This window comes from Hyperolius riggenbachi, chromosome 2 (assembly GCF_040937935.1).
Source record: "Hyperolius riggenbachi isolate aHypRig1 chromosome 2, aHypRig1.pri, whole genome shotgun sequence".
Lineage (NCBI taxonomy): Eukaryota > Metazoa > Chordata > Amphibia > Anura > Hyperoliidae > Hyperolius > Hyperolius riggenbachi.
Window position 1 is genome coordinate 568298090 of NC_090647.1, and position 20678 is coordinate 568318767.

Below are 20678 nucleotides of genomic sequence, written 5' to 3' on the forward strand. Positions count from 1 at the left end.
TGGTCGGTGTAAACTGTGATCGTGTGTTCTGCCCCCTCTAACCAGTGGCGCCATTCCTCAAACGCCAATTTAATGGCCAGAAGTTCCCGGTTGCCTATATCGTAATTTCTTTCTGCAGGTGAGAACCTACGGGAAAAGTAAGCGCACGGATGTAATCTGCCGTGTAACCCTGAACGTTGAGACAACACTGCCCCCACCCCAACCTCTGAGGCATCAACCTCCACGATAAAGGGGAAAGACGTGTCCACATGCCTCAAAATTGGTGCTGAGCAAAATAATTTCTTAAGAAGAGAAAATGCTGCCATGGCTTCAGGGGACCAGTGGTTGGTATCCGCCCCTTTTTTCGTCAGACTGGTAAGGGGGGCAACTAACGTGGAGTACCCCTTAATGAACCTCCTGTAATAGTTTGCAATACCCAAAAATCTTTGTAGGGCCTTCAACCCCACCGGCTGTGGCCACTCCAACACAGCTGTGACTTTGGTAGGATCCATTGAAAGGCCCGAGGTGGAAATTACGTACCCTAGGAACGTGACAGTGGTCACCTCGAAAATACACTTTTCCACCTTAGCATAGAGCCTATTTTCTCTTAATTTGTTTAAAACAAACTTCACGTGGACCCTGTGCTCGGAGAGGTTATTGGAATAGATTAGTATATCATCAAGGTATACCAGCACGAATCTACCCAAAACCTCCCGGAATACCTCATTGATTAATTCTTGGAAGACGGCTGGCGCATTGCACAACCCGAAGGGCATCACTAGGTACTCGTAATGCCCGTCGGGTGTGTTGAAGGCCGTCTTCCACTCATCGCCCTCTCTAATGCGGATTAGATTGTATGCCCCCCTCAGATCCAACTTAGAGAAGATCTTTGCGGCTGTGACCTGCGTAAATAAATCGTCTATCAAGGGTAACGGATAGCGATTTTTTATCGTGATTTTATTGAGGCTCCGATAATCAATACAAGGTCGGAGACCCCCGTCTTTCTTCTTAACGAAAAAGAAACCGGCCCCAGCAGGCGACCGGGAGGGCCGGATGAACCCCTTGGCCAAGTTATCACGAAAGTATTCCTGCATAGCCATCTTCTCTGGACCGGACAAGTTATACAGGTGACCCCTAGGAGGCATACAACTAGCACGGAGATCAATGGGGCAATCGAACGGGCGATGAGGAGGTAACTGATCAGCAGACTTAGGACAAAATACATCAGAGAACTCTGCATACTCTTCGGCAACCCCCTCCACAAGAATCTTGGTCCGACCCAATGTCACCTTCCCTAAACACTGTTGGTGACAATGATCGGACCATCTGGTTACCTGACCCGTAGCCCAGTCTATGTGTGGAGAATGGATTTGCAGCCACGGCATGCCTAGGATAATAGTGGAGGTAGACATATGTAACACAAAAAACTGTAACTGTTCCCCATGCAGTACCCCTATGGTGACCTTCACCTCCGGGGTCTGTGACAGTGGGCGATCCCGTTGCAGAGGGGAATCGTCCACTGCCGTGACCTGAATGGGGGGACTCACTGGAGTGAGGGGAATACCCAACTCCTGAGCAAATTCAAGATTCATAAAATTAGCCGCTGAGCCAGAATCAATAAACGCTTCAGTGGCTACTGACTTATTCTCCCATGTGATCGTACAGGGGAGAAGCAATTTTTTCTCTTTAAGGGGTGAAAACTGTGTGCCTAGGGTGTCACCCCCCACTACTCCTAGGCAAACTCGTTTCCCGACTTGTTAGGGCAGTTTCGCACCCTATGCCCTGCTTCCGCACAGTACAGGCATAGTTGTTCTGTCAATCTCCGCCTTCGCTCCACCTGGGTCAATTTTGATCGACCAATCTGCATTGGTTCGGGTGGAGGCAAGGCCGGAGAAGATGAGACAGACGGAGATGGCGTTACTAAGGGTGCAGCGGAGGGTGCCGCATAGAATGTCACCCTTACACGGTGACTGCCCCGAATTTGCCTCTGATGACGTAAACGACGGTCGAATGGCCGCTGTGATGGCCTCATCGACTGTCCTGGGCTCAGGCAAAGTTAACATTAAATCGGAGACCTCCTCCGACAACCCAGACAAGAAGTAATCCATCAGGGCAAAATTATCAAATCTAGCGGTGACTGACCATCTGCGGAATTCTGCCGCGTAATCCTCGACTGAGCCTCTGCCTTGCCGCAAAAGTTTGAGCTTGCGCTCGGAGGTTGCCGCAAGGTCAGGGTCGTCGTATATCACGGCCATGGCCTTAAAAAATTCTTCTACCGAAGTCAAAGCTGTATCAGTAGGAGGCAGGTTGTATGCCCAGGTCTGGGAGTCACCGGTTAACAATGTTTTAATAAAAATGACCCGTTGGGTCTCAGTCCCCGAGGATCGGGGTCTCAACTCGAAGTATGACAACACTCTACTCTTAAAATTCCGGAAGTCAGACTTGTGGCCGGAAAATTTATCGGGTACGGGCATACGTATGTCATCACTAGGAGAGGATCGCACTGAATCAACTGACGTCTGAAGGGTTTGCACAGAGCCTTTTAGGGCATCAGTTAAGGCTTTGTGCTGGCCCAGTGCTTGATGGATAGCATCCACCGAAGTGGCAAGCACAGTCAGAGGGTCAGCGCGTGCGTCCATCAGTATTTTGGTCTGGCGTTCTGTAACGATCGGTGAAGCACAGAGAGACTCTGATTACCGGTGATCTGCAGTATCACTGGGAATACAGATATATACCAGATGATATGTGATCTGCAGTATCACCGATAATCCGATATACAAGCTAACCTCTGTTCACCTGAGTAGAGTGTAGTGCTTAGTGTAACAGTAACACTTAGAGGACAAGGCCTCAGTGCAGCAAGGAGTACTGCACAGATTCCTTCCACAGACCTGAGCTCTCCTAGATGGGAGGAGTCAGACTGACGGTAGGAAGGATAGTCTGAAAGTGACCCTCAGGAGGAAGGGTCGCTAACAGAGCGAGGAACCGCCTCTAACGGTAAGGTCGGTTCTCGAGATTGGACAAGCCAGGTCGGATACACACGGACAGATACAGTACAAGATCAGAAGACAAAGGCGGAGTCAAAGTACAAGCAGGGTTCGGCAACGGGGTATCAGATATATCGAGGTACAGAATCAGGAGGCAGAAACAGAGTCTAGGAACGAGCCGGGGTTCGGCAACAGAGTATCAGAGATATCGAGGTACAAGATCAGAGTTCAGGGGAATAGTCAAGGCAGGCAAAGGTCATAACAGATAATCACAATCAAACTAGTACTTTAGCTATCAACAGAATCTAGCTAAGTGTAGGATTACAGCTCCAGCTGGTCCCGGCACACTTGCGGATCTGACTACGGATCTGGGTGCTCCCACATATGTGATTGCAACGCCAGACAAAGAGCAAGTGAACCACTTGCGGGGGCCGCCTCCAATGCGGATTCCGCCGTTCTCAATGCGGAATCCGCCGTTCCCAATGCGGATTCCGCCGCTCTGCCTAAGCGGCATGCGGCGGTTTTTCCGCGTTGTGACGCCCTGCTGGACGCGGAAACAGCCGCCTCACTGTGAGAGACGGCGGCTTTTCCGCGTTTCCTCACAGGAGCCCTCTGATTGGCTCAATGAGGTCAGGAGGGGCTGGCCAGGGTTCCCCTCTGTGATTGGTTGCTAGGGCTTCTGCTGGGAGCCCTCTGATTGGCTCAATGACGTCATCTCCATGGTTACAGTATCCGGATTTGGATACCCGCTGGATATCCGACCAGATATCCGGATTGCGTACAAATATCTGCGTTACCCGGATAGTGCTATTCGGATTTGCAAAGAAATCCGGAATCCGGATCCGGGTTCAGGTAGTGGAAAAAGTTCGGATTATTTGGGTAGTTCGGATATCCGGAATCCGGATGAGCACCACTGATGAGGGGCCCTGAAGGGAATTTTAAAGATGCTCTGGAACTTGTTATACTTAGTATAGGAAGTGCTTGGCAGTAATCGGCATGTGCGGACGTTCTTCGTCATATATCTGTCACGATCGGTGTAGCAGAGAGGGTCTGATTCTCGGTGATCTGCAGTATCACTGGGAATACAGATATATACCCGATTATTGATGATCTGCAGTATCACCGATAATCCGATATAACGCTAACCTCTGAACACCTGAGTAGTGTGAGTGCTTGGTGCAACAGTAATACCCTGAGGACTAAGCCTTAGAAACAAGTGCCGTACAGTATGAAGTACTGCAGCAATACAGATTCCTTCCGAAGACCTGGACTCTCCCGGGGAGGAGTCAGGCGAAGCGTAGGAAGGACAGAACGTGAGTGACACCTAGGAGAGGGTGTCACTAACAGATCTGGGAACTGCCTCTAACAGTAAGGTCAGTTCTCGAAGTCGGGTAAGCCAGGACGTAACACACGGACAGATACAGTACAGATTCAGAAAGCAGAGGCGGAGTCTAATAAACAAGCAGGGTACGGCAACAGGGTATCAGAAATATCTGGGTACAGAATCAGGAATCAGATGCAGAGTCTAAGAGCGAGCCGAGGTTCGGCAACAGGGTATCAGAATGAAAAGGTACAAGATCAGAATACAGAAGAATAGTAACAAGCTTGGGGAACCTGAGGAGCGGGTTCCCAATGAATACAGGATGGGCCCTGAAGCAGCAAATACAGAGCGGGCCCTGTGGAGCAGGTGCCCAACAAATACAGAGCTGGCCCTATGGGGCAGGTGCCCAGCAAATACAGAGCTGGCCCTATGGGGCAGGTGCCCAGCAAATACAGAGCTGGCCCTGGGGAGCAGGTGCCCAGCAAATACAGAGCTGGCCCTGTGGAGCAGGTGCCCAGCAAATACAGAGCTGGCCCTGTGGAGCAGGTGCCCAGCACATACAAGGCATGAACTATCTCCTCGCAATAGAGATAGTTCTCAGGGTCGGGAAGGCCCTGGGGAGCAGGTGCCCAGCGAATACAGAGCTGGCCCTGTGGAGCAGGTGCCCAGCACTTACAGAGCTGGCCCTGTGGAGCAGATGCCCAGCACATACAGAGCTGGCCCTGTGAAGCAGGTGCCCAGAACATACAGAGCTGGCCCTGTGAAGCAGGTGCCCAGCACATACAGAGCATGAACTATCTCCTAGCGATAGAGATAGTTCTCAGGGTCGGGAAGGCCAGGTCGGCAACTCACAGACAAACAAAGTACAGGATCAGAAGACAGAGGCAGAGCCAGGGGCTAGCAGAGTTCGGCAACGGAGTATCAGAAAGGCAAGGTACAGAATCAGATATCAGGAGAGTAGTCAGACAGGCAGAAAGTCATAACAGATAATCACAATCAAACTAGTACTTTAGACTATCAACAGAATCTAGCTAAGTGTAGGATTACAGCTCCAGCTGGTCCCGGCACACTTTCGGATCTAACTAAGGTCTGAGTGCCACCACATAGTGATCGCAACGACAGGCAACCAGCAACTGACTAAGCAGCAGAATATATAGTTGCTGGACTCTGCTGCCCCGCCCGAACCATTCAGCCAATCATGAGTCCTACAGGAGTCAGCTGACCTTCCTGATCAGCTGACACTTCCCCTGCTGGTATAAAGGTCCCGCATTCAGGCCCGCGCGTGCATAGCTCTCCATTTGTCTAGGTGCACTAACAGACCCAGCCACACCAAGCACACGCCGCCGCATGCAAGCAGCCGCTTTGCTGTCAGGACATGCGGCGGCTTTTCCGCGTTCCACCACACAACCAGACGCGTGCAACCGCCGCGTAAGACGCGGAGTCAGCCGCCTTGCTCTTGGCAAACGCGGCGGCTTTTCCGCGTTTCCTCACAATATCTAAGGATAATAGCATGGGACAATTCCGAGGATATTGGCGTGGGATTATCCAAAGCTAAGAATTTATGGTTAATTAAGAATATTAAAATACTTTTTCATTGTTGTGTTTTTATTTCACTTTTAACTCTTTGTAAAAGTGAGTAAGGAATACATCAGTACATCAGTACCCCTCGATTTATTTCACCTAGGCCCACACCTTCAGGCATGGACCATGCAGGTAAGTATCTAATTTTTACATTTTAAAGACACTTCAGGTGTCTTTTAAAATACACCTGCACCGAAGGAAACCTGAATCTTAGTAGAGCCATTCCAGAGGCTTCTCAATCTATCCCGGAGTCCACTGTTGCCCAGCATGAAGATATCTGACAAACAAGAAGGTCCCAGACATTGGTGGTGGGGACGAGGAGGACACAGGACACCTCTGGACCATCTAGAATCTCCCCTCTGCTTGGGAAAGTATCTGTTCATTCCCTTTTCTTCAGCACAGGTTTACTTAAGGACCACTCATGAAAATCTTAAAATGTAAATTACATGTAAGCACAAAGAATGTTTCTTCCAGAGTAAAATGAGCCACAAATTACTTTTCTCCAATGTTGCTTTCACTTATAGTAAAGCAAGTATCTATGCTTATTTTGCTAACCTTTAACTCTTGGATGAAGTAGATATAGGGCTTGATTTACAAAAGGGTGCTAACTCAGTTAGCACCCCTAAAAACGTTGGGCGTGCTAACTAGGGTGCTATGCAGTTAGCACGCCTAAAACGTACGCAAAGTTTAGCAAAACGTTGCACCGGGTGCACCGAAAACGTCACACTGGGTGCGCTTGAAAGGTTGAGACATTTCGGACGCACACTCTGTGACCTTTTAGGTGCACCAGGTGCGACGTTTTCGGCACACCCGGTGCAACATTTCGTGTGCTACAGGCATTGCTAAACTTAGTGCACAAAACTTTGCGCGCCCTAAAGGGCTTTAGGCATGCTAAGGGGCTTGTAGGCGTGCTAACTGAGTTATAGCACCCTTTTGTGAATCAAGCCCAAAGTGTAGCCAAGACTATACAGGTTCTATTTAGAGACATGCAGGTGGTTTACAACGTCTCTATCTTTTTCATGCAGTTGTTCTATTAGCAGGAAGTATCCTACTGGAGATCAGCAAAGTGTTTGGCCAGAACGACTGGACAGTTAGAGCATGACCTAGGCTGCTGGGCAGTGAAGGCTTTATCTACCTGTGGTGTGGTGTTAACCCCTGGCTAATCAGAGGCATTGTTTACCCCCAAGAAAGCCTTCTGTTGGTGAGGAGGACAAATCTCAGTGCTGAAACATTTGGAGGAGTAAAATGAGAAGAATCTGTGAGAGCTTCTGTGGGTAGATGAAGAGCCTCTTCTGTAATTTCTGAAAGTGGTCAGAAAGTGGTCCAAAGGGTCAGTTCACTGGAAAGGGGTGGCTACTAATCTGCACCACAATAGGAGTAAATGACCATGATCCTACCATTACCTTCTCTCTTGGGGCACAAAGGCGTGTGTCCCCCCCCCCTCCCCCCTCAGCCCCTTGTCTTCATGAGATATCCCCCTCACTCACCTGGACAGGAGACGTAGATGGATTCACTGACATGGCTGATGCCATTTGTGACCTCACATCGGAGGGTTCCTGAGGATCGGGGAGGGAGGGTTGTCCAGCTGTGGATGGAGACTGATCTTCCATCCAGAGTCCAGGAGTACTGAGGGTGTGAACCGCTATGCACCCAGCAGAGGGCCTCAGCACTGCCATCCGGGAGGCAGGACACATTCACCGAGATGCCAGAGAGGGGGTCTGGGGAGAGGAGGAGGTTACATGGTGAGATTGCATTGCAGTACAAGGAAGCCAGAACAGACACAGCGCACACAATCTGTATGGAACAGACACAGCGCACACAATCTCTACGGAACAGACACAGCGCACACAATCTCTACGGAACAGACACAGTGCACACAATCTCTACGGAACAGACACAGCGCACACAATCTCTACGGAACAGACACAGCGCACACAATCTCTACGGAACAGACACAGTGCACACAATCTCTACGGAACAGACACAGCGCACACAATCTCTACGGAACAGACACAGCGCACACAATCTCTACGGAACAGACGCAGCGCACACAATCTCTACGGAGCAGACGCAGCGCACACAATCTCTACGGAACAGATGCAGCGCACACAATCTCTACGGAACAGATGCAGCGCACACAATCTCTACGGAACAGATGCAGCGCACACAATATCTACGGAACAGATGCAGCGCACACAATCTCTACGGAACAGACGCAGCGCACACAATCTCTACGGAACAGACGCAGCGCACACAATCTCTACGGAACAGACGCAGCGCACACAATCTCTACGGAACAGACACAGCGCACACAATCTCTTCGGAACAGACACAGCACACGCAATATCTACGGAACAGACGCAGCGCACACAATCTCTACGGAACAGATGCAGCGCACACAATCTCTACGGAACAGACGCAGCGCACACAATCTCTACGGAACAGACGCAGCGCACACAATCTCTACGGAACAGACGCAGCGCACACAATCTCTACGGAACAGACGCAGTGCACACAATCTCTACGGAACAGACACAGCGCACACAATCTCTACGGAACAGACACAGCGCACACAATCTATACAGGACACACAGCAAACACAATCTCTACGGAAAAGACGCAGCGCACACAGTCTCTCTACGGAACAGACACAGCACACACAGTCTCTACGGATCAGACACAGTGCACACAATCTCTACGGAACAGACACACAGCGCACACAATCTCTACGGAACAGACGCAGCGCACACAATCTCGACATTACACATGAGAAATAGGATTTACATGGAAGTGGAGGTGAGGTACAATTAATGAGGCCCCCTAGCAAAACTTTCATTGTGCCCCCCAATTTTCCCACCCCTACCCTTGCCTCTCTTGGTGACCCTCACAGCCTGGGGCCCATCTCACAAGGGCCATACAACAAGTGTGGCCATCATGGTCTTCACACCCATAACAAGTGTGGCCACAAAACACCTGATCTGCAGGATAGTCCCCTGTACTGGAGGAGGGGAAGGTTAGTAGTTGGGGCCCCCCTTAGCTCTGGGCCCCTCCTGACTGCAGGTGCTGCTCCTCTCTAGTTATGCTAAATTTGCAAGAATTGTGGTCGGCTTTGACTAAAAAGTATAGATGGAAAGGATAGAAAGTCTATGGTGTGTGTGTGTGTGTACGAGTGTGTGTGTGTGTGTACGAGTGTGTGTGTGTGTACGAGTGTGTGTACAGTGTGTGTGTGTGTGTGTGTGTGTGTGTGTACAGTGTGTGTACAGTGTGTGTGTGTGTACAGTGTGTGTGTACAGTGTGTGTGTGTGTGTGTGTGTGTGTGTGTGTGTGTACAGTGTGTGTGTACGTGTGTGTGTGTGTGTACAGTGTGTGTGTGTGTGTGTGTGTGTGTGTGTACAGTGTGTGTGTACGTGTGTGTGTACAGTGTGTGTGTGTGTGTGTGTGTGTGTATACAGTGTGTGTATACATGTGTGTGTGTGTGTGTGTACAGTGTGTGTGTGTGTACGTGTGTGTACGTGTGTGTACGTGTGTGTATTTGTGTGTACGTGTGTGTGTATACGTGTGTGTGTGTACGTGTGTGTGTGTGTGTGTGTGTATGTGTGTGTGTGTGTGTATTTGTGTGTACGTGTGTGTGTGTGTGTGTACAGTGTGTGTATACGTGTGTGTGTGTGTGTATTTGTGTGTACGTGTGTGTGTGTGTGTGTGTGTACAGTGTGTGTATACGTGTGTGTGTGTGTTATATAATGTTTTTTGTTTAGAAAATGGTGTCATATGCTCTCAATTCATCCTCCTACCCAAAAGTTAGAAGAAAAATTTCAGTATTTCCTACCTGAAAATCACTGTGTTTCAATGTTTTACTTGATCAATACAGCAATTTTCAGGAACTCCTGCATGGATACCGCACTGTTACAAGGGGCAGTTCCTACATGAATTGCATGCTTCAGGACGGCAACAATTAGAGGGCAGCAAGAGGCGGCTCCCCTCCCCAAATGTCCCCCTCCTCCTCACACTCCTCCCCCTCCCAAGATGCACAGCGTTGCTTCACTCACCTGCTCTCAGCGTTCCAGCGATGGGATCTCCATCTGCCCATCTAGGGCTTGATTCAGTAACCGGCGCTAACCTAGTTTGCACGCCTAAAGACTTTGTGCATATAAACTAGGGCGCTAGGTAGTTTGCGCGCATAAAGCTAGTTCCGTTCGCATGCAGCGCGGTGTGCTGAAAACGTCACATGGTGCGCCATTAACGTTGCATATGGTGCCCCTAAAACGTTGCACCAGTGCGCCTATAAGGTCACACCATCTGGCACACTAGTGCGACGTTTTAGGGGCACCATATGTGACGTTTTCGGCGCACTGCATGCAACGTTTTGCACGCACAGGTGCAATGTTTTCGGCACACCGAGTTAACGTGCGAAGTGCGACTTTTTATGCGCGATGTAGTTTTGTGCGACTATTACTGCGTGCAAAGCTAATTTGCATGCACTAAGGGGCTTTTCACTGGGGCACTTAGCGCCCTTTTGTGAATCAAGCCCCTAGTGTCTTGTATCCATGGCTACAGCAGTGCTTCTTGTGACCTGTTACATGCTGCCGGGTCACATGAGGCGCCGCTGTAGTCAGAGAGGAAGCATGACTACACATGTGGCTGGCAATTCCATCACTAATCTGCTGAGAGCGGGTGAGTGATGTGGGGCCGGTGCAGAACATACCCGGCATCCTGGGGATATATTTACATGTACCTGCACATCAGTCCTGAAAGAGGGACACAGGGACATGGATCCCAAAGGTGGACTTTCCCTCCAAAAAAGGGACAGTTGGGAGCTATGTATGTAGATTGGCCAGTTGTACAGGATAATTAGTGCATCCTTGAGAACTCTGGGCTGAATACTTTATTTATTTTTGTTGTTACTCCATTGGCCAATCAGAAACTTGGTTTACCTCTTAAAGGAAACCAGAGACCATACAAAATAAAAGTTGTATACATACCTGGGGCCGCGACTGGCCGAAGTTATGGGACCCGGTAGCGGCGAAACAGAAGGCTGAGGACGGCGGTGTAGGAGCGATCGGAGCGGATGGGGCTGGAGAAAGCCCCAGGTATGTATAAAACTTTTATTGTATATCGACTCTGGTACACTTTAATTAAAGGGACTCCGAGCACCTCTCATGGGCATGCCTTTAAGCCAGACGACTTCCAACAAAGTCGTGCTATGACCCCTCTGGAGGACCCTCTTGCAATGGCCATGCGTGCCACTTCCTCTTCCTGCTTCATTCAGTGATGCACTTCTCTAATAGAGAATAAACAATCCGAAACAGTCTGTATGCATTTTGGATTATTATGGCTCTGTACAAATTAACAAGCTGACACATCATTGCATTCCAGCGGTTCTGGAGGTGTGTTTAGCTTCTAAGGGTAACAATGGTTAATTTGCAAATTCTTTCTGTTTTAAGAAAGCAAACGTTTGTTTTTCTTGACATCTTAGTAAGGGGGCTTTTAGGACCATTGTAGTCCCTTACACACTCCAATGAGTTCTGGGTCACCATGAGCTTGCTGGTTAGTCTGTGCCTCTCGGATTTACAAGCCCTACTCCATAGAGCCAAATTAATCCATGCCATGCACTGATGAGGATCAAACAATCCAAAACAGTCTGTATGCATGTTGGATTATTATGGCTCTGTACAAATTAACAAGCTGACACATCATTGCATTCCAGCGGTTCTGGAGGTGTGTTTAGCTTCTAAGGGTACAATGGTTAATTTGCATATATTCAGCAGTGCTGCACTGGGAGACATCTCAAGCTAACTCCAACCTGAATTATCGCAAATTCTTTCTGTTTTAGGAAAGCAAACTTTTGTTTTTCTAATAGAGAAGACAGGGGTGACCCGGAAGTTATAACATAGCCAAGATGGCAGCCATGATTTTTAAATTGACATTAAACGAAACCTATTTGGTGTAGAATGGCGATTCAGGCATCAAATGAATAGAGAGCATAAACTACAGAAAGGTATGCATCTTTAAGTACTTTGCAGTACTGGTTGGAGTTTTAAAGGCATTCCCATGAGAGGTGCTCGGAGTCCCTTTAAGTAGAGCTTCTGCTGGGGGAGAGAGCAAAGTGCTGAACACAATGGAGGGGAAAGAGAAAGACGATGGGAACAATGGCTGGGAGCTTCTGTAGTAGTAGGGTTGGTCGAAATGCCCATTTCCGATTCCGTGTAAATTCCGAATTCCGCCAATGTCAAGTTCTATTTTTCTAATTTACATATTTTCTGATTTTTGAGCAGTATTTTATGTCATTTTTTTGCATCAGAGAATGCAAAAAAATGAAAAAAGAAATTGGGAAAAAAAGGAAATTGGAAAAACGGAAATCAGGAAAATGGAAAATCAAGTCTTGTGATTGGTCTAAAATTACAGCGGTGATCCGATTTTTGCAGATAAAAATCTGCATTCTCTGATTGGTCCAACGCTTTCGAGTTCTGTGACTAGGATATAGTTACCAAGTTGCGGTAAATCGGATTTCCACGGAATTCCAATTTCCGATCAGAAATGCTGAAATTTCGTTTCCGTGGGATTGAAATGAGCGTCCCCAGTGAGTAGATAAACAGCTTATGTCTGGCAGAAAATGCTATCAGTTCTGTCGTCTACAGGGTGGCCAGATATGTTGGGCCTTAATACTGCCCCCTACAGGACAAGATGCAGACAAACAACCGACGGAAAGCAGCAAGCATGAAGCAGCAGAGGAAGGAGCATGCATTACCGCAGCTCCGCCCAGGACGTACCACGTACACGCAGCGTGTAATGGAGCATGTAGTAACGCTGATATATGATCTCCGTGGTGGACTTGTGGAAGATGCTGGCTGTGTAGTTTCCCTCATAGTCTCTGGACACATTATACAGGATGAGACTTCCATTTCTCGATGTGCCATAATTGGACGACGCCTCATTTCCCCCGGTCACCTGACAGGTAGCGTCATCCTCGCTCCCCGCACACGTCTTACACTCCGCCCTTCTCATGTTTCTCTGATCTGCTGAATTTCCTGTGTATTTCCACACCACTCGGAGGTTCAGGCATTCCTCTGTAGGGTTCGGGGGGATTGGGTGTCTGATGGGAAGGAGGACATCAGTTCCTGGTTGTGAGATTATCTCTCTCCAATCATCGTCCTTCTGGGAGTTTCCTGCACATCAGAAGGTTCAGAGGGAATTTTATAGGAAGAACAAAAAATAACTTTGTTACAATATTAACAACATAACCACATATTCCTGAACACAGAAAAGACCCATATAACCATTTAAAATACTCCATAACCAGGGTAAAATCAGTTAAATAAAAGCCCATGGTGAGCTAGATCACCTAGTTGGGAGTGTCCTGGCTCATTGCTGTCTGGATCTTCCCCATTCCTCTTTGCTACCACACCACCCAGAAGTCCTTCCAAGAGGTGCAGAGCTATTGGGAAGTGTGCCGGCACATGTTTTCGAGCTGCACCTGTGACAAGCGCTTGCTTTCTCCATGCTCACGTGGTGAGGAACTTGCGCCTGTGCAGTTCTGAACCATGCATTGAATATGAATAAGTTTAGAGATGACAGCAAGCAGCAGTGCCAGGCCACTTGTTGTAAGGTAATCTAGCCCACCATGGACTTTATTTCCCAGATTTTACCCCGGTTCAGGGGTACTTTTCTATACAGCAGAGTTTGGAGTTTCCATGCTCAGTGGGAGGTGTTGAAGTCATTGGCTTTTGAATACCCAACTAGCTCATCGTGGCCCAGAAGCACTAGGAGTTTGTAAGGACCCAAAGTTGCCTTACTAAAAAACCTATGCTAAGTATTGATTGATCATCATGACCTTACTAGGTACTGGTGTTACAGCCAGGGGAGGACTGGCCAGGGGGGGAAGGGGGGAGATTTCCCCCCAGGCTGCCTCTCCTTTAATGATTTAGGGCTGGCCGATCCATCAACTGCTTTGATAATTATCCAGTTGGATGAAAATCTGTGCCGCCACAAGCATGCCCAATCAACAATTTGACTTATTTCGGGTGGAAAGTAGTTGAATGTATCAATCTGAGATGTTGGGAAATCTCGGGCCGATGTATTCGTTAAGTGCGATAATAACAAACTATGTATGCAATGGAAACCCCAGCATTTTCCCTCAAAATCTATTGTGTACCCCACGGTGCCTGTGCATTTATACTTTACCTGTCATGCTGTCCCTCTAGTATCCTTGCTGTATTTCTGCATTGGCATGACCATGTGACTACTGGTATATAGCACGTGGGGCGCATGTGACGTCATTTGGGCTGGGGCTGCCGTGAAACCCGGCCTCTAGTTTGTGTTTTCCCTCCAGGCCAAAAGGTCCCAGTCCTCCCCTGGTTACAGCTGCTACCTATAGTGTCATATTAATCCATGCAATGCACTGATGAGGAAAAAACAGCCGTCTGCATGTCTGATTAGTGCGGCCTGGTCCAATTCTATTAAGTTTCCCCTCAAACAGGGGTGTCAAACACAAATACAAAGTGGGCCAAAATCGTACACTGAGAACTAGTCAGGGTCCAACCTCAATGTCCAGTGCCCCCTCCCTTATAAAGTTCCCAGGTGTCTAATGGTCCCCATCTTCCCTTATACTTCACCTCCAATATGGCTTACCTGGTGGTCTAGAGAGGTCCAAACATAATACAAAGTGGAGAAACCACTTGAGGGTCAAATTTAATGGTTTTGAGGGCCAGATTTGGCCCACGGGCCAGAGTTTGACATGTATGCCCTAAAACGTATGTCAAATGAAATGTTAAGCTGAAATCAGCGTACCCAGAGCCTGGTGATCCCACCAGCAAAACTTAGCTGGACAGGTCATCCCTCCTCTACATGGGGCTATTGTGATGGCCATGGCCAAAATACATTCTGTACAGAACTGTTCTGAACCCATGCGGATATGTTCTTCTTCCTTCCTGGAGGGGGTAACCGCGACCCTGCGCATGTGTGATACGGGAGGAGGAAGTGTACTATCTAGCACCTATTACTAAACAAGCCTAATGACTAGTATTCTATAAGGGGGTACCTACCTGTGGTGACTAGAGAGAGGAGAGTGCACAGGAGGGGGACACGGAGGGGGGACATCATCCTGCAGAGCTGCATCTGTGTGACCAGAGAAAAGGAGACATTATAGAGACCTCAAAGAAAGAAGAACGTCCAGCAATACATATTCTCCCCCAGACTTCATCACCCACCCTACAGTACGGTGACCATATTTTTCTTGGCTCGACCTGGGATGGGGAGGGGGGGTGTACTAGTGTGGTGCACAAAGCGTGCCGCGCCAAAAAATGGGAGTGTCCATGACACGGTGTGGGCAGAGCAAACTGTAATGTAACTCTGAGGCAGTGGGCCAGAGTTTTCCCCCCGAAACACAGATAGGCAAAGTGACCCTTAAGGTAAATAGGAAATGTTCCCCAAACACATAAGAAACAGTGTTCCCACAATGGCTATCATTCATAAAGCATTTCCGCATGTGGAAATGCTTAAAACAGCTGACTTTACCGACCACTTAGCAAAGTCAGCATTCATAAAGGCTCTTTCCGCATGGAAAAATGACACTACCGAGCAGAGTGATAAATCACCGCCTTGTGCGGTTATTATCGGTACAAATGTAGCAAAATGTTCATTCATAAAGATCACCGCAAGCGGTGTGAGGTCGGGAAGTTCCGCTCCCTCTGATGTGGCGATACCAATGCAAGTGAATGGAGACACACAGACCTCCCAGGCAGCTGCAGCAGAGCGGAACACGGAGAAATGTATCAACTCGGCAGCTTCCGTGTCTCCGCAAACCTACCGCCTGCCTACCGCCAGCCTAGTTCGGGGAATCTCCGCACTGCTACCGTACATGGATACATTTTTATGAATGCCCACCCAGAAGTCTAAAATACCAGCAGCTGTGTTTTCCCGCATTGATTCCCCTTACCGACAGCTCCTTTATGAATGATAGCCAATGATGTGGTGAAAAGGGAGATTTGCATCATGGATGTCAGTCCATGACATGACTATATGCTGTGCTGCAGAAGATGCAAGTGCTATATAAATATATAATAATGATAAGGAGTGACATTAGACTTTCACTGTGGCTGGGATTAGATTGTGTGCTAAGCCAAGGACAGGACTACATTCTCTGTAAAGTGCTGCCTTAGATGTCAGTGCTATATAAATACATAATAATATTGTAGGACATTACACTATGACTATGGTGAGATTAGATTGTGTGCAAAATCTGCAGAAGCTGCTGACGCTACAGTATTAGCATAACATTCAATAATCATGAGCCCCCAAAATGCCAAATGCTGCAACAATAACCCCAAAGTAGCAAATGCAGTCTCTATGACCATCAAATAACAACTGCAGCCATCGTTACCTCTGACACATGAATTGCAATAACTATTACCTCCGACAAATGAAATGCAACTACCATTACCTCTGACACATAAAAAGCAGCAGAAAACGATTACTCCGACTCCGCAAACGGTAAATGAGGCAAACATTACCTCATGCGGCCACAGAGTCTCATGCCTGGGACACCCGGTGGCCCAAAGTGGGACATAACCTGGGACACATTGCCTCCTGGGACAGAGAGCCATGAACTTGGGACGTGTCCCAGGTAAAATAGGGCATCTGGTCAGGGTACCTACAGGAGAATTCTCAATAATACACATGAATATTGATGTAGAGAAGCCAGAAGAGAGGCGTGAGTGACCCAGGTTCCTGCTGTATCCCTCATTTTTCTGGATTCTGCAAGTTCTCACAGTACATATTGCAGGCACTGTCCGCAGGGGAGGAGCTTAGGCAGACGCCGCAGATCAGGTAAATGCCGCATAGAGCAGGGCTGGGACAAGATTCTCCAGCACTAGAGGGGGAGATTCCAAAGTCTGCCTCACCCCCGCATTGTGCCCACCATAGTGTAGGTAGAAAATGTGCCCCAGTATTAGGAAGACCCCGTGCCCAGGGAGCCAGATGTGCCCCCAGTATTAGGTCAGTGGCCTTCCAATTATAGGAAGCTAGATGTGTTACCACAATTAGGTAGGTACTAGTGATGGGCGAACACTTCCCGAACACTTACTGTTCGGGTTCGGGTGACGTCATTCAGCGCGCCTGCCCCCTCCCGCCACCAGGGGGTGCCGGTCCTCCCGAGAGCCGGCCGGCCCCTCCACAAGCCCCCCCGCACCATGATACAGCGGGCGCGGGGGGGCTTGTGGAGGGACCGGCCGGCTCTCGGGAGGACCGGCACCCCCTGGTGGCGGGAGGGGGCAGGCGCGCTGAATGACGTCACCCGAACCCGAACAGTAAGTGTTCGGGAAGTGTTCGCCCATCACTAGTAGGTACCCCCCCTGGCAAAGTATAGGAAGCAGGGCTGGATTTAGACTTTTTGCTGCCTGAGGCAAACTTTAAAAAAAAAATATATAACTATTTTTGTATAATTAAATGAGTATAATATTATACATGAAATGCAAATAAAGAAACTACTTAAGTTGTGGTTTTGATGTCACACAAGTGAGCTGACAGAAGTGTGAACTGCAGCGGGTGAAGACACAGGAAGGAATTAAAATGTAGGTTAAACCTTCTTGTGTCTGATAAAGAATAATGCTTTTTGTGCAGCCCAAAACACAATCAGTTACCTCCATATCCAGCATTCGCTCTGCTTCCATTGCCTACCTGCAACTAAGCCAAGAAACTGTGTGTGTTCCCCTGACATTACCACACTTGTCTCTATTTATCTTAGACAAGCCAATAAACTGGCTAAACAAGACCATCTGCAGACTTATGAAATGTTCAGCAGTGATATTGCTGGGGACTGAGAGATAAACACACTAACTAATGCTAGGTACACACGATGCAATTTTCTGACAGATTTACTGTACAATCTGATTTCCATTTCATTCTATGAAAAATCGTTCGAAAAATCTATTAGAAATCAGACATGTTGGGAATAATCGATCTGGCAGTAAATCTGTTAGAAAATTACATTGTGTGTACCCAGCATTACTTGCAACTTTTGAAAGCTATTTTGAGTGATTGTGAAAGATAAAACATAATTTAATCAGTATCTAAGTCATAACTATTTTCTACCTACAGCTAGAAGAGAAGTAAATATGTATTCTGCAAAATGATGGCTACAGTACATGGAATGCAAGATATACAGTATGTCTTACGCTTTTCAAGGTACTATGAAAATAAAATTATATATATATAATATATATACAAAATGTTTACATTAAAGGAAACCTAAACTGAGAAGGATATGGATTTTTCCTTTTAAAATAATACCAGTTGCCCGACTCTCCTGCTGATCCTGTGTCTCTACGGGCCCTTTTCCACCTGCAATCGCTAGCGTTCATGCTGAACGCTAGCGATTGCTGAATCGCAAAACCGGCGATTCCCCCGACGTTTGCGGCCGCGATTTTGCTATGCTATGCACTGCATAGCAAAATCGCGGCAATTATCGCTCCGCCGCGCGTTCGCGTTCCCGACAAAAGCGAATCGCGGTAGTGGAAATGACCTACCGCGATTCCTATGTTAAAAAGCAAACCGTAGCGATTGTAAAATCGCTAGCGGTTTGCGGTTTTGCGATTCAGCCAGCGCAAACGCGCTGGTGGAAAAGGGCCCTAATACTTTTAGCCACAGCCCCTGAACAAGCATGCAGATCAGGTGCTCTGACTGAAGTCAGACTGGATTAGCTGCATGCTGGTTTCAGGTGTGTGATTCAGCCACTATTGCAGTCACAGAGATCAGCTGGACTGCCAGGCAACTGGTATTGTTTAAAAGGAAACATCCATATCCCACTCACATTAGAGGCGTTTTTTGTAAACTGTAAGCACGGACATTTTTCCGAAAACGCTCAGAAAGCGATTACATTATGTTGTGCTATCGTGTAGTTCAAACTAGAGCGTTCAGTGCGCTGTCAGTTTTCAAAAGCAGTGTGTGAGCGATTTTAGGGTGTTTTTGCTACAATGGGAGGTATAGGAAAAACGCAAAACGCTCACAAAACCGCTTTGTAGAGCGATTGCGTTCCCGTTTTTAATAATAAATACATTGTATTTATTCTTTTCCGGATCAAAGAGTTTCACTTGCATCAGGAAGTGAAAAAAAATTGCTCTGCAAAAGCGCTTTGAAAAACGCAGGGAGTGAATTACCAAAACGCTCGGGGAAAACGCGTCGGAAATCACTACCCCCCCCTCCAAAAAAAAAAATGGAAACGCGAGCCGAACGCAATGTGAACAAGGCCTTAAGGTTTCCATTAAGTCCTGACCAGCAGACCAGAACTTGTTTCTTATTGTCATTAAATGCACAGGCAACTGAAGCTCCATGGAGGTGAGTATAGAGGGGCTGGATGCAATATTAGGATAGTTGGAGGATAGTTGGAGGGAGGATGTACTTTAAGGAAAAGAATGATAGAATTGGGCTAAACATCATTTTGTAGGATGACTTACCTGCTCTCTCCTGCTCTCGGCTGCTCTGTGTTGTATCTGTGTCCGCTGCTTCAGAGTCAGACCCATTACCCAACAGACCTAATAACATATCACAGCACACATGTTCACTCACCACATCCTGTCTGTATGAGAAGATACCGTATATACAGACCTACATATGGTGCGCACTGCGGACTATCATGACCACAACAAGGGGTTCTTCTCTACATTTGCCGTAAGCCAAAGTAAAGGCTGAGACGCAGAATACTGACGGAATCACACCTCAGACTCTCAGTGTGACTTATTACGGTTTGTGTCTCAAGGTGCACAAGCAGAGGTGTAACAATAGACCCTGCAAGGGATGCAGCTGCGCGTCTAGTTAAAAATGGCGCCGGCCAAAAAATGGCGCCCCCTTCTGCCCGATATATGTTTAAAACGATATTTATCGTTTTAAAGGTTAAAATAGTGCAGACCTTTTGAACGAAATTTATCGTTTTAAAACTTTTTTTTTTTGTCCTGCCTGAACGATATTTATCGTTTTAACCCGTGCTTTGCTGCCGTTTGGAAAATATCTGCCCGCCGGCTTTAATGTTTAATAGCAAAGCCCCCTTAAAAGCTAAAAACACCAAATTTGCAGGGAATGTTAAGAAGAAAATTGTGAACAAGTGGAAAAATTTTATTTTCAAAAAGACCTTATAGTTTTTGAGAAAATCGATTTTGAATATTCTTCTTCTGACCGTGGGAAAATTAAACGCCCGCCAACTTTAGCGGTTAATAGCAAAGCCCCTTTAAATGCCAGAAACACCAAATGTGTAGGGAATGTTAAGAAGAATAGTGGGAACATGAAGAAAAAAAAAATTGTTCAAAAAGACCTTATAGTTTTTGAGAAAATCGATTTTAAATCTTCAAAGGAAATGTATCTATTTAAATCGCGTACTGACATTTCCGTGGAAACTTTTTCCGCCGACTTTAGCAGTTAATAGCAAAGTCCCCTTAAATCCTAGCAACACCAAATTTGCAGGATATGTTTAAAAGATACTGGGAAACAATATTTTAAAAAAAATATTGAAAAATTTTATTTATTTATTTTTTTAAATTAAATTTTTTGGGTTATGTTCAGAGTGTGGGAAAAGTTTTGAAAAAAATGACGTGGGGTCCCCTCTCCCGAGCCTCTGTAACCCTTTGTCTCCCATGCAGGCTGGGATAGCCAGAATGCGGAGCCCTGGCCGACTGGGGCTTCGCACCCTGAGCTATACCAGCCCGCATGGTCCATGGTATGGGGGGGCTTCGGGGGGGAGGGGCGGCCAAGCCTTCCCCTCCCCCCCCCGGAGCCCTTGTCCAATCCATGGACAAGGGGCTCTTCTCCACCTCCGATGGGCGGTGGAGGTG

At 47.5% G+C, this 20678-nt stretch overlaps 1 protein-coding gene across 1 annotated transcript in view; it reads right to left on the reverse strand.

The window, feature by feature from the left end:
• The window catches only part of LOC137545188 (uncharacterized), a 29491-nt gene extending 10095 nt beyond the window's left edge, over positions 1-19396 (reverse strand). Inside the window, exons 1-4 of the mRNA XM_068266307.1 lie at positions 19311-19396; positions 14904-14976; positions 12633-13028; positions 7353-7583 (exon numbers count right to left, since the gene is read on the reverse strand). Of these exons, the coding sequence (XP_068122408.1) occupies positions 7353-7583; positions 12633-13028; positions 14904-14976; positions 19311-19376 (766 nt within the window). The 5' untranslated portion in view covers positions 19377-19396. The remainder of the gene's footprint in view (positions 1-7352; positions 7584-12632; positions 13029-14903; positions 14977-19310) is intronic.
• Between the last annotated feature and the right edge of the window lie 1282 nt (positions 19397-20678).